At 63.0% G+C, this 19289-nt stretch overlaps 1 protein-coding gene across 6 annotated transcripts in view; it reads right to left on the bottom strand.

Annotated features, from left to right (window-relative positions):
* TMPRSS9 (transmembrane serine protease 9) overlaps nt 1-19289 on the bottom strand; it is a 29707-nt gene that overhangs the window by 9651 nt on the left and 767 nt on the right. For 2 of the 6 annotated variants that reach the window (XM_059388570.1, XM_059388572.1), the window contains exons 2-8: nt 17494-17660; nt 9812-9853; nt 8854-8967; nt 6331-6502; nt 3699-3973; nt 1617-1753; nt 746-1064 (exon numbers count right to left, since the gene is read on the bottom strand). In XM_059388570.1, coding sequence (XP_059244553.1) covers nt 746-1064; nt 1617-1753; nt 3699-3973; nt 6331-6502; nt 8854-8967; nt 9812-9853; nt 17494-17635 — 1201 coding nt within the window. In that variant the 5' untranslated portion in view covers nt 17636-17660. Of the gene's footprint in view, nt 1-745; nt 1065-1616; nt 1754-3698; nt 3974-6330; nt 6503-8853; nt 8968-9811; nt 9854-10698; nt 10846-14106; nt 14234-17493; nt 17956-19014; nt 19180-19289 lie in introns of those variants that run through there. The other 4 variants (XM_059388574.1, XM_059388571.1, XM_059388573.1 and 1 more) reach the window with 4 other exon arrangements.

The raw sequence follows: 19289 nt of genomic DNA, 5'->3' as shown, positions 1-19289 counted from the left end.
CGGGTGAGAATGCGGGTGTGACCGTCACCGAGCGCCGCTGGAAGAGGCCACAGGAGAGCTTGCGGTGGGGAAGAAAGCAGGCCCAGGCCCAGCCGTAACTCTGTGTAAAACCCGGAGCACGGAGTGAACCGAGCCCACCGGCTCCTGGGAGGGCCGGTCGCAGTCACCGGTCCGGAGGCCGTGCAGGGCTGGGGGCAGGGCGGGGCGGGCTGCTGTGTGGAGGGCGCGGAGCTTCAGGTGGAAAGTTCTGGAGACTTGCCGCACAAGGTGAAGACATGTAAGGCTACCGACCTAGACGTGCAAGAAGCTCAGGACGGCCCGTTTTAGGTGTTGGACGCGGCAGTTAAGGATAAAATGAAAATTAAAAACCAGATAAGCGGACGTTGCTCCTCTCCTGGAAAAGGAGCATGCAAACGTGTGCAGGAAAATTTGAGGAAAAAGAAGAGAAACGCAGATTCTCGGATGTTCAAATGTCCGTGTGTGTGTACGTGGATGTGTGTGGGGTGTCTGGAAGGACCCCTGAGGGCACAGCTCAAAGTCACCAGCCCCCGGCTGCCCCGGGAGGACATCCCATGGACGTCCCCGCGCGCTGCCTGACTTGGCCGCGCAGTCTGAAGGACCCGGCACGCCTTCGCCCGTGCCCACGGCAGACATCACTAGCCCATCCCCCTCTGCTCCCCAGTACGGATCGACCCACCCCTGCAGGGAGTGGACGCTGACAGCTGCCTGCGTCCCCAGCAAATACCTTGTGGCTTAGAGGCGGTCACCGGATCAGGAGGCGCCGTGCTGGGACCCCGTGTGGGTCTGGCAGGGGTGTGGACCACCGGGCTCTCGGGACTGGTGGGCCAGGCCCTGCTGGGGGTGGCAGAGGCGGGAGCCACAGTGGGGGCCAGAGGCTCACTCGCCGTGGTGATGGCCTCCAGGATCCAGTCCCGCAGCCTGGTCACACGGGCGTAGACCCCGGGACGCCGGGCTTCCGCACAGCCAATCCCCCAGCTTACAATGCCGGCCAGGAAGAACCTGCCGGAGGGCTCCTCGCAGACCAGGGGGCCTCCTGAGTCACCCTAGGAGACAAAGGGACGCCTTCAGGGGGGGTCGGGCTCCAGGCCGCAGCCAGCCCCAATCCCAGGCCTGCGGAGTCGGACTTCTGAGAGGTCCTTGGCCACGAGCTCAGGGAGCAGAGCTGGGCCGACAGTCCACAAGTCAGAACCTGCTTTCTCTTCTGTAAAAACTCAAGAGGCTAAGATTCCTTCCAGTTCCACTGCAGGCAGTTAAAGACCCACGCCAGATAAACACCCGTCCGTCTCCTTAGCCCACCAGATGCATGGTGATGTGAGCGCCTGCTAGACAGACAGGAGGACAGGACGGCCACTGCACTTCCCCAAGGGCCTGCTCCACGCTCGTGCCCCTGTCCTGCTGTCCCTCCCTGTCCCTCCGCTGTGGCTTCCTGGCCGCCTGCAGCGACCTCCCCCACCGTCTCCCCATCTGCTGAGATGAGTCCGAGGGCACGAGCTAAAACGAAGGCAGTCCGCGGCCATGCTCCGAGTCCGGTAGGGGACGTCTGGGCGGTGGACGGGGCCTGGGGCAGGCGGGGCAGGTGTGGGCCGCAGGCTCACCTGGCAGGAGTCCACCTTCCCGTCCAGGTAGCCGGCACACACCATCCTGTCTGTGAGCGAGTGGCCATACAGGCTGGCACACAGGCCCTGGTCCAGCAGCTCCACAGTGGCTTTCTGCAGCGTTTCTGGCTTCACCACTGCCCGGGGGGAGACCGGCAGCATGAGCCTGGGGCCACAGGTTATGTCCGCGCCGACCCCGCGGCCCCTGCTGAAGGGCACTTGCTGCAGCAGCTGCTCAGAAACCGGCGGAGGCCACGCGCTACAAGCGCTCTGCGGTAACCTCCGGGCCCAGACGGCAAGGAGGCATCCGACTGGACACCTCGTCTCCCTGTGGAGACCCCTCACCCACCCCTGCAGCTCTTCTTGTGCTACTTTGCAGAAAGCTCTCCTCAGCCCGACCCTGGCTGATTTACGGTTCGTCTCTGCTAAATGTGAAATCGTTATGTTGCCCCTCCTCAAATCTTCCGGGGTGCCCTCCCCTCCCCAGCTCAAGTGAAAAGTCCAAGTCTGACCACCGACCCCAGGGCTTTTGCATATGCCACTCCAGCTGCCTAGAATGTTGTCCCTACAGAATCTGCCTGTTTTCCTCCCTCATCTCCTTCCTCAAGAAGCCCCTCCTGACCGCTTTACCCCCTCCCCGCCCCTACCTTACTTTCCTGTGCTTTGTCCCCATCCACCGTCTTTAGGACCTACTTCCCTCTAGAGCTGTGCTGTCCAGAACGGTAGCCACGGGCTACACGTGGCTACTTAAACACAGATCTAAATGTGTTCAAAGGAAATAAACATAACCGTGTTTCTGAGCCGCGCGGGCCACACTGCAGGGGCTGCTGGTTCCTGCAGCGCGCGGCACAAGCTTAGGAAAGCACGGCCGCCCCAAGGCAAGTGCTCTTGCACGGCGCTGGTCTGGGCTGAGCCCCACACAGGGAAGCTCTCTGCTCTGCTTCCGGTCGGGCCCCGGACCAGTGCTCGGTGAGCCGGGGAGGCCCGGATGTGTCGGGGGCGTCTCCCTCCTCACGGGGTCCGCGTGGCCGACATCTTCCCTTCCCAGAAGCTTTAAGAATCACCAGCACTTTTCCTTCCCTTTAGGTCAGGTAGATAGGGACCCGGGAAAACCCCAGAACGCAGGCAGCGGGCTGGGCGAGGGAGGTCAGCCGCGCTGGGTCCCCAGAGCCTTCACACAGGGCAGAGCTGCCCCGAACATCGGGGGCCCCCGGGAGCCTCCACTCCTGTGCGCTGTCCATGGAAACCCGCATGGCCGCTGAGCCGGCCCCTGGCTCGCAGCTACTGTGTTGGCCGGTTTGCTCTGGAACGCTCTAGACGGCCTCAGCCGTGGCACGATCCGCGAGGATGGGCAGGCTCGCTGCAGGACGCCCTCCCCTCCCGCGCCTCTGCCTCCTCCACCAGCTTGGAGCTGGGGCGTCTGTTCGGGGGGCCTTCCCTATAGCGGTCCCCAGCCCATCTCGGGTTCCCCGTGACATCCCGCCACGGGACACTCGGCTCTCTCCCAAGGCCATTCCGTTCTGTGCAGTCACTGCAAAGCCCGGTTCAGTGCAGAGGAAGCAAGGCTCGTGGGGCTCACGGAACCGGTTCCTACGAGCCTCTGGTCTCCACGTTTTCGTGAACCAATACGGAACCTCGTGTTACGCGGCTTCTGCCTAAATGCCACCCTCGCTGACGCACACCGTGCGGTCACCACCTGCACGCGGGCCACCACTCAGCCACGCGTGCTGAAGGCGGCGGACGCACCGCACGTTTCCGCACAGACGCGCCCCAGCCTCCTCGTGCTTCCGGACGCCGGCCAGCACCCACCTCTCCTCTAGAGGCCCTTTCAGAAATCGCCCTCAGAAGCACAAAAATGCAAAGGGCATTGCTGTCTGGTCTGAGCTGGAACAGTAAGGGGGCACGAAGCCTGGCGGGCCTCGGCTGCAAGCATGCTCCTCGCGCAGACCCGTGGCCCCAAGGGCGCTGCGGGGACCCACCTGGGGCTGTGAACGCACCTCACTGAGCAGGGCGCTCGGAGCACAGAACCCCGGGACCCGGGGGGGCCGGGGGCAGGCCCAGCCGCGGGAGCACGGCACTTACGGAAGTCCTCCCGCAGGTAGCCCCAGCCGGAGATCAGGCACTTCCTGCGGGGCGGGAAGACGTGCGTGGCGGCGGGCAGGCACACGGGTTGGACGTGTCTGCCGAAGGCCAAGGGCCCGTCCAGCTGCAGCACCGCCACGTCGAAGTCGGCCGTGTCCGGGTTGTACAGCGGGTGTGGGGTGATGCGGGCCACGCGTGCCCGCACCGTGCCGGGCTCCGCGCCGCTCAGGTATGTTGTGCCCGCATAGGCCACCCACTCTCTCGGGTCCTGGAATCTGCAGGAGAGACAGACCACGGCTCAGGGGCCCACCCACGGGACAGGTGGCTGTGGGAGATGCGGGAGATACCAACCCGGGGGAGCCCCAAAACCCAGTCATCACCACCGATGTTTCCACACAAGCTTGTCAAGAACAAGCAGACGCAGAAGAAATCCCGCCGACGGTCGACACCCCGGCAAGCACAGATCTGAGAACGAAATGCTAAGGGGGCGCCAAGACCACAGACCGGCTGGGAAACAACCAAAGGGACGCAGAAGGCCCCCGGTGAACGAAGCCGGGACATCTGACCGAAGCCGGGTGGGCCCGGCCTGGCTCTACTCACCGCCTCGCCCTCCCCGAGCCCCAGCCTGCCGGGTCAGCGCTCGATTTCACAAGCGCATATTCCATTCACTGATTTTCATCTTTGCGCTCATTTTGGTATTTTCTGCCACGTGACGTGAAATGTGACGCGTCACCATGGCGGTCTCCGGCGGCCCCAGTACGTTTTCCCTCCCTGGTGAGTGCCTTGCTCCCCTCACCCTAATCCCGGCCCCACAAGGCACCTCGTGGGCCCCACAGCCAGGCGCCGGAACAGCACAGCCCCCGGTGGAACCCGGGGCCAGGCTCCGCGTCACAGAGCCCGCCCCGCTCGCCCACCCTCGCGCCGTATCCCCCGAACATTCCGCTCCGCTCTAGGCCAAAGCTCTCGCTGCCTTAAAAATGGCTCAAATGGTACATTTCCCGGTATCTGTATTAGCGTAAGAAAGAGAAAACGGCGGAGGCGGGCACGGGCCCTCGGGACAACGGGGCGAGTTGGATGTGCACGGGACGCTGGCGGAGGCTGCGGGCGTGTGACCGCATCACGGGCGTGCGGGGCCCCTGCCCCATCGGAGCAGACTCCAGCAGCAGAGTCGGGGGGGACGCCTCGTGGTCACAGGGACAGCGTCAGATGGTTTGGCCAAGAAAGGCGCCCACACGTCTGTGCGCACCGGCCCAGCTCCGGCCCAGGCCGCAGGCGGGAGCGCTGACCCAGCAGAATGAGGCCACGCGCCCGGATCGGGGAGGAGGTAACACAGGTGTCGCCAGAACCGTTTCCTCCTCTTGGGTTTGCCTTGATGGCGTCATAACTACACATGGGAGGAAGGAGACTTCCAGGGGGAAACTCCGGGCTCCTACTGCCCTGAGCTGTCCCTGTCTCTGGCCTCCCCCCCCCAACACCGTCACCCCGAGGCGGACAGCAGGGTGCACTTGGGGCTCTCCAGCACCCCATGAGAGAGGCCACGGTCTCTGGGGGGAGCTGGGCTGCTGCCGCCCTGCCCTCTCCACAGGACTCCCCAGACCACAGCTACCAAACAGCAATGCCTGGAGCAGAGACTTCTAGAACCTTCTCCCACCTCTGACCAGCTCGTTAAACATTCTGGCCATCCCCAACAACAAACCACAACCCAGTTCAAAAGTGGGCAAAGAACGCAAACATTTCTCTGAAGGAGACCCACAGAAGGATGTTCCTTGTCACTCGGCCTCAGGGCAGGCAAATCATGACCATGGTGCGTCCCCGCTGGACGGCTCAAGTCAAAATGGCAGGTGGCAACAAGTGCTGGCGGGGGCGTGGAGCCGGAGCCTCCTGCACGGCTGGCCACGACGGGAAATGGTGCAGCGCCCAGGGGTAGAGGGTCCTCAAGGGTTAAACACAGAATTACCCGATGACCCAGCAACCCCACTTCTTGGTCTGTACCCGGGAGACCTGAAAGCGGGCACCTGAAGACAGACCTACATGCCCCTGCCCAAAGCCACAGGACTCACAGGAGCCAGCAGCTGGGAACGACCCACGCCTGCCACTAGAAGAGTGGACACCATGTGGTACGTCCACGTAATGGAGTGTCGCTGCTCAGACGGAAGGAGGAAGGAGGAACCCTGACCCCTGCCCCTCGCGGAGGGACCCCGAGGACACAGAGCTCCACGAGAGCGGCCAGACCCAGGACACATCCCGCAGGACCTGACTCCGGGAGGACCCAGGGGAGTCCCATCTGCACAGACGGAGAGGAGAGGGTGGGAGCCGGGGCAGGGGTGGGGAGTGCGTGCTTCGTGCTTCGTGGGGATGGAGTCGCCACATGGGGAGATGGAAGGTTCTGGAGCCGGAGGGCGGGGGTGGCTGCAGGACCGGGTGAGTGAGCTTCCTGCCGCTGAACTGCACCGGTTAAAGCGGTACATTCATGTTACGTGTGTCTTACCATGATTTCAAAAATTAAACAACAAGAACACATTCAGATTCAACAACAAAAAATAAAGAAGAGAGACCCCAGAGGCTCTGAGAACGCCAGGAAAGGGGAGCCCCCGCGTGGGAAGGAACAGGGGGCCAAGGGGTACGGGCTCACTCGCTGAAGCAGTGGGCCGCAGACACCAGCCACCGCGCCCCGACGACAGCCGCCCCGCAGAAGTGCTCGTTGTTTTCTCGAAGGCTGACTTGCCACGGGAACTCCCCGGGGGACGCCTCCACGCCGCCCACGATCCGGCCGGCCGTCTTCCAGCCAGGCTGCAGCCCGCAGTCTGCAAGACAGAGGTCACCAACCAGGAGCCGCAGGAGGCGCGGCTGTGACTGTGCTCCCAGCGTGCCCGCGTGGAACCTCTTGTTCAAAGACGTGTCCTAGATTCCTGGCACTTGGCTTTGCCGACTCCCTCGGGGTCTCCCCGCCCCTCCTCTGCCCCATCTCCCCAGCTGCCCGACAGATGTCGGAACCCCAAAGGCTGCACGCACCGGGGAGTGGCAGAGAACGCCGACCGGGACCCTGTGCTCTGCCCCGCGCAGCTGTCCGGCAGCTGTCACCCTGCCACGTTACGTCGCATGCTCACGGCCACAGCCGGGTCGGGAGGGGGGGGGGGGGACTCACGCTTCCGAGTCGATGCGGGGATGTGCCAACTCAGAAACCAAAGGGTCAGCTCCTTGCTTTCCTGTGTCCTTCCCTGCCTGGGGCATGTTCCTCCTCCTCCTCCCGCCAGGGGCCCCTGCTTCTGAGGTCTCCACCGCAGCTCACGTGGCCACACAGTGACCCTGAACTCGGCAGCCCCAGCCTGTCCAAACACATTTCAAAGAAAGTCTGGCCCTTGACCACCTCCTGGCAGGGCACCTCTACGCCCCTGGAATACTGATGCTAACAGCAGCTTTGTCCTGGGGCATTATTAGGTCACGCAGGAAGTTTACGCTACAGCGGGACTGACTGACGGCCCGGGGCCACGCGGGGGCCACGCGGCAGCCGCCTGGAGCAGCGGTGAACTGTTACCCGCTGAGTTGTGATCCGCGAGAAGGTGAAGTTTTAACACCCGACACTGGTGAATGTGATTTCTTCGGAAACAGGCTGTCACAGATGACCCAGGTAAGACCAAGTCACGAGTGAGGGCCCAAACCAATGACTAGTGTCCTCGGAGAAGGGGAAATTTGGACTCGGGCACCCGGGGAGAACGCCGTTGGAACACGACGACAGAGGCTGGGGGACCCTTCTACAAGCCGACAAGTGCCAGGCATCCCACAAACCCCAGAAGCTGGGCGAGAAGCAGGACCCCGATTCTCCACCAGCTCAGGAGGAACCAGACCCTCGGACACCGTGAACTCGGGCCTCCAGCCTCCCGCAATCCGTTTATGGCACTTGGTCCCACCAGCTCTGGGACTCTCCTCCATAAAGCGAGCTGTGCCGGGGCTACATGGCCATGGGAGCAACCCCCAGGACAGACCCTGGACACCAAGGCTCTGCGAGCCGCCCTGCTCGGAAACACCGTGTGTGTGGTCATGTGCTGCCGCCGTGAGTTAGCTCAGGGCGGTCCCCACCGCACCACTGGGAGGGCAGCAGGACGCTGGCTCACTCCTGCTCTCACGCACACCCTGCCTGTGCGCCTTTCCTGTGAGGACCTTTTCACTGGAAGACACAGTTACCGTCATCGAGCACCCGAGTTCTGTGACAGCTTTCAGTGACCACAGCCCCCGGGGGAGCCCGGTGGACCCCGACCACAGCCCCCACAGCCAGGGGCCACACGCAGCCGGTGTCCCCTTCATCGTGGGTTTTGCCAGTTCCAAAATTCTCATACGTCCTCTCTTCGGGAAATCTCGGTCTCGGCTGGTTTTGCTCACGTCTACGTCCTTCGGCGGAGTTTTATAACTCTATGATGTCACAGGCTTGACACGGTTACTTCCTGCTGCTACTGGTCACGAGTGGGGCTTTCTGCCTTTTCTCTTCTTTTTTTTAATTTTATTTATTCATTTGACAGAGGTCACAAGCAGGCAGAGGCAGGCAGAGAGGGGGAAGCAGGCTCCCCGCGGAGCAGAGAGCCCGATGCGGGGCTCGATCCCAGGGCGCTGGGATCACGGCCTGAGCCGAAGGCAGCGGCCCAACCCGCCGAGCCCCCCGGCGCCCGGCCTTTTCTCTTCTAACCCGTTGTTACTTGCATCAAGCAAAGCAGCGGCTTTCGTGCGCTGGTGTCCGTCTCACTCCCTCTGGGGGAACTAACCTTCCAGCCGCTGCTCAGTCGAGGCATCCACCGGCTGACACAGTCGCGCCGCTGTTAGGAGCGCTGTCCCCCTTCCTCTCCACCCGCACTGCCGCTCTGACCCTAGCGCCTGGGCTAGCACTGCTAGAAAACGTCGCGTAGCCTTACCGCACTCCGACCGCAAGACTCCCTTGCTCAAATCCCACGGCCTGTCGGACAGAGCCCCAGTTCCTGTGGCTTCCACAGTTCGGGGAGCACCTGACTGTGCCGCCACGTGTCCCCCTGCATGCTTCTCAGCCGACTCCAGGGACTCCCGCGCCCGGGAGCCCGCAGGTAACGTGCACAGTGGGCCAGAGAGCAGAGCCAGCCGCTGACCCTGGAAAGGGGACACGGCCCAGGGACCGGCCCGACCGGACACTGACCACACTGAGCCTCGTCAGATCCGTCCGAGCAGTCGGTTCTGTCATCGCACTCCGGGTTCACTTTGGTCACACACTGGCTGTTCCGGCAGGAAAAGGCGTTCCCAGGACAGCGACCTGAGGGCAGAGAAGAACCCGCAGGTTAGGTTCTGCCTCCCGACTCTGTCTCTCCTGGCTGCGGCAAGAGGTCTACTCAGAGCCTCTAGAGCATGGAAAACATCTCTTTTTTACTTTTTTAGCCCTGAACATTCCCGAAATAATTTTCTCAGCATCGGTACAGAGACGAAACACAAGAATGCCGGCCAGCGCGAGGCGAGGGCTGTGCAGCAGAAACACTGGTGCACCACCTGTGCTCCCACGTTTTCCAGCGCCCTCGCTTTTCTAGAGCAAAATACAGACGAAACTGGACTTCTCAAGCTGCAGTAAAATACGTACAACATAAAATCCACCGTGCTAACCATTTCAAGTTTCCAGTTCACACGCTTCGGGGCTGTTCCTCGTGGGGGCTGTGCAGCACTCCTGGTCCTACCCACTGGGCACAGGAGGTCCCAATCCTTAGAACCACAGAAGTCCCCGGACGCTGCCCAGCATCCCCTGGGGCCTGGATCACCCCTAGTTGAGGACTCTGTACGGCAAGTGCCACTTTTCTTTTTTTCCAAACTGTTTTTTTCTTTTAACAGCAGATTTCCACCGCTTTTCAAAAAAAATCGTTAATGTTTTCTCTCCCTCGTGTCTGGCCATGTGTAATTCAAAGTGTCTCCTCTTTAAACACTTTGCCCACACAGGACTGGGAACCTGTCCCCTCCGGTCCCCTGGAGGAGGCTGGTGCGCAAAAGCAGCATTTACTGCGTTCGAGGGACCCCTCTGTGTACTGGAAAGAAGTCCGGGAAACCTTTCGCAAGCCTGCAATCAGACCAACTCTGCAGAGGCGGGGAGCTCCTTGGGAGAGGGGAAGACATACCTGACTTCAAGTCTCTTTCCGTCAGTGGCCCTTCCCGGCTTCCTGCGGGGAAAGAGACCAGAGCTGTGCGCGCATTCAGGGAGCTCCGCAGCTCTTTGAAAACGCCGGACTGCAAAGCCGAGAGCTGCACTGCCTACCATGGGGGCCACCTAAATTGTAAGTTAAATCAACTGAAGTTAAATCCAATGGAAGAGTCTCTTGCCCGGCCTCACTGGCTACATGACGCGCGCTCAAGAGCCACCTGGGGCTGGGGGTCCCCTCTGTGGGCCACGCAGGCAGGAAACTGAGGAGAATTCAGCCAGCATTGGTGGAGAGGTTACTGGGACGCAGCGAGCACGTCTGGGCTGGTGGGGAAGGACCGTCCTGTCCTGCAGGGCAGGCAGGGTCAGTGCAATCGGTGTTTAACCGGACGACACACCGAGCTCGTGTCCGGCTCCCAGGTCACGATGCACGTGTCATCAGATTTTATGCGGTTCTGGGGCACGACAGGAATATGCATCATCGGATTTTGGGGTGTAATCGCGTTTACTCTTATACCTACACCAGGGTTGCCAAGCAATGGCTACGGGCCAAACGCAGCCCGTTTGATTCTGTAGATACAGTTTTGCCAATACACGGCTGTGCCCGTTTGTTCGTGCACCGTCTGGAACCTTCCTGTTAGAGCAGAGCCGACTGGTCTCAACAGAGGTCCCGAGGGCGGCAGAGGCAGGAGCATTCACACTCTGCCCCCCGCCGCGGTCACTGGCTCTGTGCTGCCCAGAGTAAAGCGCCCTGGGGGCGTCCACTGGTCATCGGAGGGAGCAACCCTTGAAAGCCTGAAGTTCGATGCAACTTCCAGCTTCCTCTCCCGCGGCCGCCTCCTAACCCTTCCAGCGTCCGCCGCCTACTTGCCTGCGAGCTCGGCGGACAGGATGGCGCCGTGGGCGGCCAGGGGGATGCCCCGGCCCCGCAGCCGCGCCCGGAGCCCCTGCCGCAGCAGCTCCTCCTGCAGGCCCAGACTCAGGGACCGCAGGCCTCGCAGCAGGAAGCGCAGCCAGAAATGCACGAAGACACTGGGATTCCCATCCCTGCAGGACAGAGAAGCCCGTGCACGGGGGCTCCTGCTGGAATCTTCCGGAATCTCTCGGGAGCCACCGGGGTCCCTTCCCCCGGAGGCAGCCCTGACTCACCAGTAGCCCAGCACAGTGCAGCCCACACAGCTGGCCTCCAGCTCCGTCTCCTGAAAGCTGCTTGCGAACTGTGACAGAAACAGGAGCCGCACACGCTGAGGCCACGGGGCGGACGCACCCCATGGGGACCTGCCGCGTGCGCAGAGCCAGAGCGCGCGGGGCAGCGCCCCTTCTCCCGGTACACACACCGGTCCCAGAGCTGCAGACCTTGAAACTATCTGGATGAGAACAGCGGCCTATCGGCAGACACACAGACAAGACATGGTCCATCCACAGGAAGAGCGACGCCCCCTGTGCTGCCCCCCGGGACGGACCCCGAGCCCACGCCGCGCAGGGAGGGAACCAGACGCAGGAGGCCACACGGGGTGCGAGTCCACATGTGAGACACAGCCAGACAAGGCCCCTCCCCACATGGGAGGGGGGCTCGTGGGGCCGGAGGGCGGGGAGGGGTGTGATGGCCGACGGGGACCGGGTTGCTTTGGGAGTGATGGAATGTCCTGGAACCAGACAGGTAATGGTTGCACGATTTTGTGACTACACTAAGTGCCACTGAATTGTTCACTTTAAAGATGGTTAATTTGGGGGCTCCTGGCTGGCTCAGTCGGTAGAGCATCTGACTTTCATTTTTGAAGATTTACTTATTAATGTGGCAGAGGCAGCAAGCATAAGCAGGAGGAGCAGCCGAGGGAGAAGCGGCTCCCCGGTGAGCAGGGAGCCCCAGGACCCTGCGATCATGACCCGAGCTGAAGCAGGTGCTTAACCAACTGAGCCACCCAGGGGCCCCGAGCATCTGACTCTTGATTTCGGGGCTCTGAGTTCAAACCCCACATTGGGCGCAGAGATCACTTAAATAAAGAAAATTTTAACAAGTGGTTAATTTATGTGAATTTTACACCAAGAAAAGCCTACTTTGTGCCAACAGATGCCACTGGAACTTGCTTATCCTTCGTGTGCTGTTCGAGTGACCACTGTCCACTTCTCCGGGGACAGTATCGGCTTAGCAGCGAGAGGCCCCGCCCTGGGAGCTGGCGTGGCTCTTGCTCCAGGTGCTGCCCCAGCAGCGCCAAGGCCGGGGGTTCCGACGTCCCCCCGGCACCTCACGGGACCTCCACCGAGGACGACAGGACATCCCGCTTTACCTGCTCTCCCAGTGGAGTTACTAAGAGCGGCCCCGGGCACGGTCAGCATTCCGGCGTGGCTGTTAAAGCTGGCCGCCGGCCTGCTCCCGAAGACCGCAGTACACGGTTCTCCCTCCCCAAACTCCCTCCAACCTCTTTCTCTCACTTCCGCTTCCAGTCCGCGTCCCCGCGCCCGCACTCAGACCGGCCGGCCCGCACGCAGCCCACGGACTGCAGCGGGTGCTCTCTGCTGCCCCGGCCACCGGCCCACCACTGGCCGCACTGGCTACCGCGCTCCTGAAACACGGCTGGTACCACAGAGGAACTGGTTTTTACATTTTCGTTAATTCATGCTTCAACTCTACAGCAGAGGGGCGCCTGGGGGGCTCAGTGGGTTGAGCCTCTGTCTTCAGCTCAGGTCATGAGCCAGGGTCCTGGGATCGAGCCCAGCATCGGGATCTCTGCTCCACGGGGAGCCTGCTTCCTCCTCTCTGCCTGCCTCTCTGCCTGCTTGTGATCTCTGTCTGTCAAATAAATAAAATCTTAAAACAGTAAAATAAAAAAATATAGCTTTCTCTTTAATCCCCACTTTACCGATGTCAGTGACACAGAACGATAATACTCCAGATGTTCTGAGTTACATAAAAAAATCGTTAAAATTAAATTTACCTTTTTCCCTTAACGTAGCTGCTAGAAAATCTTAAATTACGCACGGGGCTTGCGTTCTATTTCTTTCGGTCCCTGCTTCAGGGTGTGGGGCTGACATCGGCCACCCGACACCCATGGGCCGAACTCACGTCATCGCCTCACAGACTCGGAATGGTGTTCCCGTCCCCAAAGGGTTGGAGAAAAATCAAAAGAAAAGGAAGATCTTGCTGGGGTCGCGTGGAGGCTAGCTGGAGGGTGTGCCGCGGGGCCCACAGATCAGGCGTCAGCCGCCCCTGGCACTTCTCCGGCTGCCCCAGGCCAAGCCAAGTCGCCCAGTCCTTGGGCCGAGGGTCTGGCCCCACGAAGCCCACGACCTTGCCCGTCTGGCCTTGGAGGAAAAGCGCGCCGGCCCGGATGTGGACGGTAGGACGCGGCAAGGCCGCCCCGCTTCCTCATCCTACCTCCCAGCCCCGGCGGAGGGGGCTCCTTGCACACCGCGGCTGCGCAGCCAGTGACCCTCCAACCCCGCCCAGCAGGAGGCTGGAACACTGTTCCACAGGGATGTCACCCCCCTGCCGCACAACGCACCGACGGGTCTCAGGGCCTTCTGGGGTGGTGCCGCCATCACCGCAGCCCAGTTTTGAACAATCCACCGGCCTGAAAGCAGCCCCGTCCCCCCCAGCAGTCTCCCCTCCCCAGCCCCGGCCCCTCGAGCCTCCTTCCCGTCTGCGGACGAGCCTGCTTGGGACGTGTCACACGCACAGACTCATACCCTGGGGGCCTTCTGTGTCTGGGTCCCTCCCTGAGTGCCATGGGCTCGGGGTCTGTCCCCAGGGCCGTGCATGGGGCTTCACCCCTGCTGGCAGCTGGGGACGCTCCCGTGCGTGGGGACCTCCCTGTGCTGACGCAGCACCCGCCGAAGGGCATTTGGGTGTTTCCACTTTCTGGCTCTTGTGAGTGCTGCTGCGTGGGTGTGGACGTGGGCGTGCGGGCTTTCTGTGTGGACGCGAACTCTCACTTCCCTCGGGTGGACACGACACACAGACCGGCTGGGCCCCGCAGAAACCCTGTCTGAGCCACCGACCGCCTGCCTCCTTCCGCGGCGGCTGCCCGCCTTCAGAATCCCGCCAGCCCCGTGTGTGGCTTCTGATCCCGCCGCTGGACTTCCTCGTACAACCTGTCAGCCGGCTCCAGGCCCAGCAGGGGCCAGTCCCCACCGATGCCACACTCCCCTGTGTGCCAGAGCCCGCCGGCGCCGGGGACAGCGGCCTCACCCTCTTCGTCACGTGCCCTCATCCCTGCCCGGGCGTCCCCCCGCTCGGCTCTGCTGGTGCGGTCACAGCCCCCGGCCACCCTCACCAGCCTCTCCAGCGTGGGCGTCAGCGCGCGGTAGTAGTCGGAGGTGGTCTGCTGCAAGCTGCCGGCATACCGGACCCCTCGGAGCTCGGCCGTGTGCTCCACGTCCACACCCTGTGTAGAGAGGGAGGCTGCGGACGAGACCAGGGCCCCGTGAGAGAGCCCCACTTCGGGGTCAGGGTGCAGTGAAGTCAGCCTCCCAGGCCCCCTGCCACCTGGGCCATCACCCCAACAGCGGGTGGGCCGACCTCCCAGGAGGCCCTGAGTGATGCCCCTCAGTGCCCCCTCCCACCCCCAACCCGTGTTCTGGGTTGGATACGGACTCTCCGGTCACCACCTGAAGGCTCCCAGTGTCCCCCAGTTTTCTGAGGACAGGACAAGCTCCTTCTCACCCCTGTCTGACCACCAGGTGTGCCTGGCTCAGGGCCTGAAGCTGGCTTCAGCCAAAAGTGGCCGAGATAGCCTCCGGAGACCCTACCTCCCGTCCGGAGCCATTCCCACCAGATGCCACAGGGGCCTGACCACAGCCACGGCCCCACGATGCCACCCCGCGAGAGAACACGGGTTTCCAACCGTCGGAAACACCGTGTCAAAAGTATGCAGCCGCGAAGATGCAGACCCAGGAGCACGGGTGGGTGGGGAGGGGCAGAGCGGCTGCAGAGGAGCCGGCCCGAGGCAGGGACCCCGTGGGAGTGCCGCGTGGCACAGACGGGGAGCCCGGCACCAGCGCGGGCGTGTCCAGCCGCAGGCCACACGCCTGCAGATGTCCGCCCGGCGCCCGTGCTGCCCATCACAAGAAGTACACGACAGCCAGACTAAGAGCCACGCGAAGTTTAAAAACAAACAACACAGTAGCAACCACGGAAAACATGTCGAAAATATATTAGGACTCACAGAAAGACGCGCTAACCAAAACACTGACCATAATCAGGATGTTAGACCAGTGAAAGCAGCGGCCACCTTAACCCTTCAGGCTGGGTCCCACTTCGGCGTGCCGCGACCGCGTGCACGTCCGGCCGCAGGAGCTGGGGCCCCCGTTGACTTAAACATGCGCTCGGAGCCAAACCCGGACGCGGTTTGTCTTCTCACAGGGGACACGACGGAAGAAACGAGCACCCGCTGTGCGGGCCGGAGTGTCCGTGCCCCTCGCCCCGCCTCGCGGCTTCCTCCCTCCTGCCTCACCACACCCGACCTGGCTCTGGAATTCACAGCCCAAGGTCAAGAGCCGCTCGCTCACCCGACCGAGCCCACCGGGCGCCCGCCACGAGCCCGTGTCTTCCCTCTGAAATGATGACTGAGCCACGGAAACTCCGACGCGTGCCCGACGCCCAGCTTCCCCCAGGCTGGCGTGCGCAGCTCAACTCGTGAGCTGGGTGGGGATACGTTTTAATTTTAACTGAAGAAACATTTAAAAAGTGTGTGTTTCTTAAAGCCTGCCTCAGTTTCGGGGGTCCCAGGGGGCCGCGTTTATGCTGCTGTTCGCGTGTGTGCGTGCTCCCGGGGTGCCCGCGCCTCCCCATTGCAAGGACACGCACACTGGGGCACACCCAGAGCACCGACCTTCCTGCACCTGCACCCGCGGCCACTAGAGGGCTCCGCCAGGCCCGCCCGGCGCAGGGCACTCGGGACACGGGGCAGTCCGGCCGCTCCGGTAACACCCGTCTCCAACCCGGAACACAGATCACAGAAGCCCACGGGGGTTCCCAGCTTACTGTTTCGCCACAGGACAACCTTTTCTCCCCAAATGCCACTTCCTATCACTATTTCGAGGCGGCAAGGGGACCGTCACGCCCCAGGGGAAGCTGCGGGAAGCCCACCAGCTCAGAACAGGCCTGCTCCGGGTCAGGGCCGCCCGGCGAGCTTCCTGTGATGACAGAATGTTCTAGACACCGCCCAGGCGGTGTCCTCCATGAGCTGCCCATGCAGGTGGCTGGTGGGGACGAGGAACTGACTCTGTTTTCAAGGACGCTGCATGCTGGGAGCAGAGTAACTCATCCCCGCCAGACACTAACTCGTAAACACTATCTACTGTTAACGACATTCACGGCAACAGACCCCAGGGGCTCCTCCCCGGCCACAGGGACACACGGAGGCTGATACCAGGGGAAGAGCAGCTGCCCTTTGTGGTGGGGAGGAATGACAATGGCTCGCGGTCTCTCAGGGAACGTCTGTAGAAACATGACGGGGGACCCCTGGGTGGCTCAGTCGTTCACCAGGTCACGATCCCGGGGTTCTGGGATCGAGCCCCGCATCGGGCTCCCCTGAGCAGGGAGCCTGCTTCCCCCTCTGCCTGCGCCCTCCCTGCTTATGCCCTCATATTCTCTCTCTCTCTCTCACTTACTCTCTGGTAAATAAATAAAACCTTAAAAAAAACATATATATATATAAAGACAGAAAAAGAGAGGCATGCGGGGGAATCCAGAACACTCGGTGGAAGGAGTGGCAAGTCCCTCAAGAGCATGCAGGACCCGCTGTCCCCTCACGAATTCTCACAAGACAGCAGGAGAGCTCAACCCCGGCAGCGCGTGCCTGTGCAGACCTGCGGGGCCGTGAGCCACAGAGACGTGGCAGGGACGCCGTGGCCAGCTGTGGTGACCTGTTTTGTGCTTTAGAACAAGACGACACTGTGGGTGGATCCACAGGTTCAAAATCAGAAGCCGCTGAAGGCCACCTGGTGACAAACCACCCCTGTGCCGGCCCGTGGGCTGTCCCTCCCTGGAGGTGACCCGGGGGCGGACCCCGCCCCCCCAGAAAAACTGACGCACACGGGCGGACGGGATTTCCTTTCTTGCTACGCGGCGCCTCTCCCTTCTGCTTCTAACGTGGGCGTCTCTAGATCATTCTGCCGGTGAACCGTACAAAATCACGGCCTCTCTATACGGTGCGTCTCAAGCTGCCGCCACACCCAGCGCAGAGCCTGATGCGGGACTTGATCCCCAAACCCTGGTGTCGAGACCTGAGCTGAAATCCAGAGTCGGACGCGTGACACTGAGCCACCCAGACGCCCCGCTGCCCGTTCTTTACGCTTCAGAAAGTACAAGAGCGTCTCAAATTCCTCAATCCTTAAAAAAGTTCGCTTCCCTGTCCCCATCTGTCTCCTTCTTCACCCCGTGGTGGAAACTCCCTGGGAGAGCCCGGTCCGTGGCAGATGCGAATGCCCGGTGGCCCCCGCATGCACCCACCCGCCCCCCACAGCCAACCAGTGCACACCAGGCCCCCGCTCCTGGCCTGCCTGACTTTTCTCCTGGCGACCTGAGGGCCAGCCTTCAAGTCCACGCCTGCGCACTCAGGCCTCGGGTCCTGGAGTCAGAGCACGGGTACCGCTGAGCCACCCGACATCTTTGTGCACGTCGCCCAGCGTGTGAACCCGTGCGAGTTCACAGCCACTTACCCACGAGGACCGCCAGGGTGACCAGGACAAGGCCAGTGGCCACCACCGCGGAGAGGGTCACACGGCGGCACGTGGCACCGGGAGCTGCGACGTCCTTTGCTGGCCCAGGCACAAGCTGTAGGTCACCCGCGGTGGGCTCCATGGCTCCCGGACACGGGGAAGGTGACCTGGATCCCAGCGGGAAAAGGACGGAAACACGGGTCAGAGTTGGAGGACGCTTCTTGTCCCCCAAGCTAGGGTTTCCCTCGTGCAGACGCGGCAGCCTTCCACCGCGCCCTGGGTGCCCGTCTCCCTGGCGACACATGGGCTCAGGGACGCCTGGGTGGCTCAGTCGGGGGAGCCTGTGCGGTCAGCTCGGGTGGGGGCCAGCCCCGCAGGCGGCCAGCTTCTCCCTCTGCCTGCGGCCCTGCTGGAGCTCTCTCCCTGTCTCGGCCTCTCTGACAACCAAACAAGGAAGTGAAATCTTTAAAAACAACAACAACAAGAACAAACGCAGCACAGCACGGGTTCAGGGCAGCGGGCTGGGGCCTCTGGGGGCGGCCGCGCAGGGAGGCGCGACTTTCCGGCGACGAGTCGCCACAGACCCGGGCTGAGAAGGAACCAGATTTACTGCTGAGCAGTCCGGGGCTCGGAGTCCTACAACCCCGGCGCGGACAGGGCTGGGCCCCCGGGCCCAGGGAGACCGGCTCCCGCCCTTGCCTGGTCCGCGGCCCCATCCTCCCCGCCGGCAGCGCCGGGTCCGCCCGTCTCCGGGACCCCCGCCTCTGCCTCCCTCTCCTGAGGTCCTGGGGAGGACGCCGGGCGCCCGGGAGCCCAGGGTCACGCCCGGCTCGCGGCCCTGACGAGGCCCCTCTGCCACGGGAGGGGACACGTCCGCGGGTCGAGGACGGGGCCAGGCACGCCCCGGGCCGCCGATCGGCCTCAGCACGCAGAAGCCGCGGGCACCGAGCGAACCACACGGAGCCCGGCCCGGCGCTAGCTCGGGGGCCCGCCTCGTGGCCACCCGCGGCCGCCAGCATCGCCTCGGAGGGACAGGCCGCGGCCTCCTCCGCCGCCCGCTCGCCGGACACTGGCCTCGCTTGGGCCTCGGCACCTAAGGGCCCGGAAGCAGCCACGTGCTCCTCGCGCCCCTTCGTGGTAGTCTCGCGAGAGACTCCGATGGGGCCCCACTAGGCCGGGCCTCAGTCACAGTCTCGCGAGAGACTCCGCGGAGGCCGCCCCTGGATCATGGTCCCGCGAGACACCTCGCCGGGACTCCACGAGGCTGGGCCTGAGGTAGTCTCGCGAGAGACCCAAGCCGGGGGGGGGGGGGGGGGTCTCACTAGTCCAGACCGTGGTCGCAGTCTCGCGAGAGACGCCGCGAGGACCCAGGAGGCCTTGCCCGGGCTCCGAGGCCGCGTGGGTCGCGAGCAGTTCCTGCACCTGCGCTGGCGGGGGAAGGGTCGCGGCGTCCGCGTGTCCGCGGCCCGGAGTGCGGCCCGCCGCCCACCCTCCCTCCCGGGACGCGCTCACCGGACCCACCTCCGGGCTGCGGCTTTCCCGCCACCCCGCTCTCTGCGCGGGCCTCGCGGGTCGCAGAGCGGCGACCTCAGGTTCCCGAGGAGCCGAGCATCCTCCTGGGGTAAGTGTGTCCCCGGCCTGGTCGCTTCCCCGCGTCGCCTGGCTCGGGCCCAGCGCTCTTCTAGGTGTTGCTCGGACGCGGGTTTGTAGATCGGACTAACCTCCTTTTCCCTTTCTTACTAAGGTCTTACTTAGCTGAGGGGGCGGGGAGAGCACAGAGCGGGGGTGGGGGGGGG

The sequence above is a fragment of the Mustela nigripes genome, chromosome 2 (genome assembly GCF_022355385.1).
Source record: "Mustela nigripes isolate SB6536 chromosome 2, MUSNIG.SB6536, whole genome shotgun sequence".
Taxonomy (NCBI): domain Eukaryota; kingdom Metazoa; phylum Chordata; class Mammalia; order Carnivora; family Mustelidae; genus Mustela; species Mustela nigripes.
The sequence above is the reverse complement of the archived record's forward strand: the minus strand, read 5'-3'. Positions and strand labels throughout refer to the sequence as shown.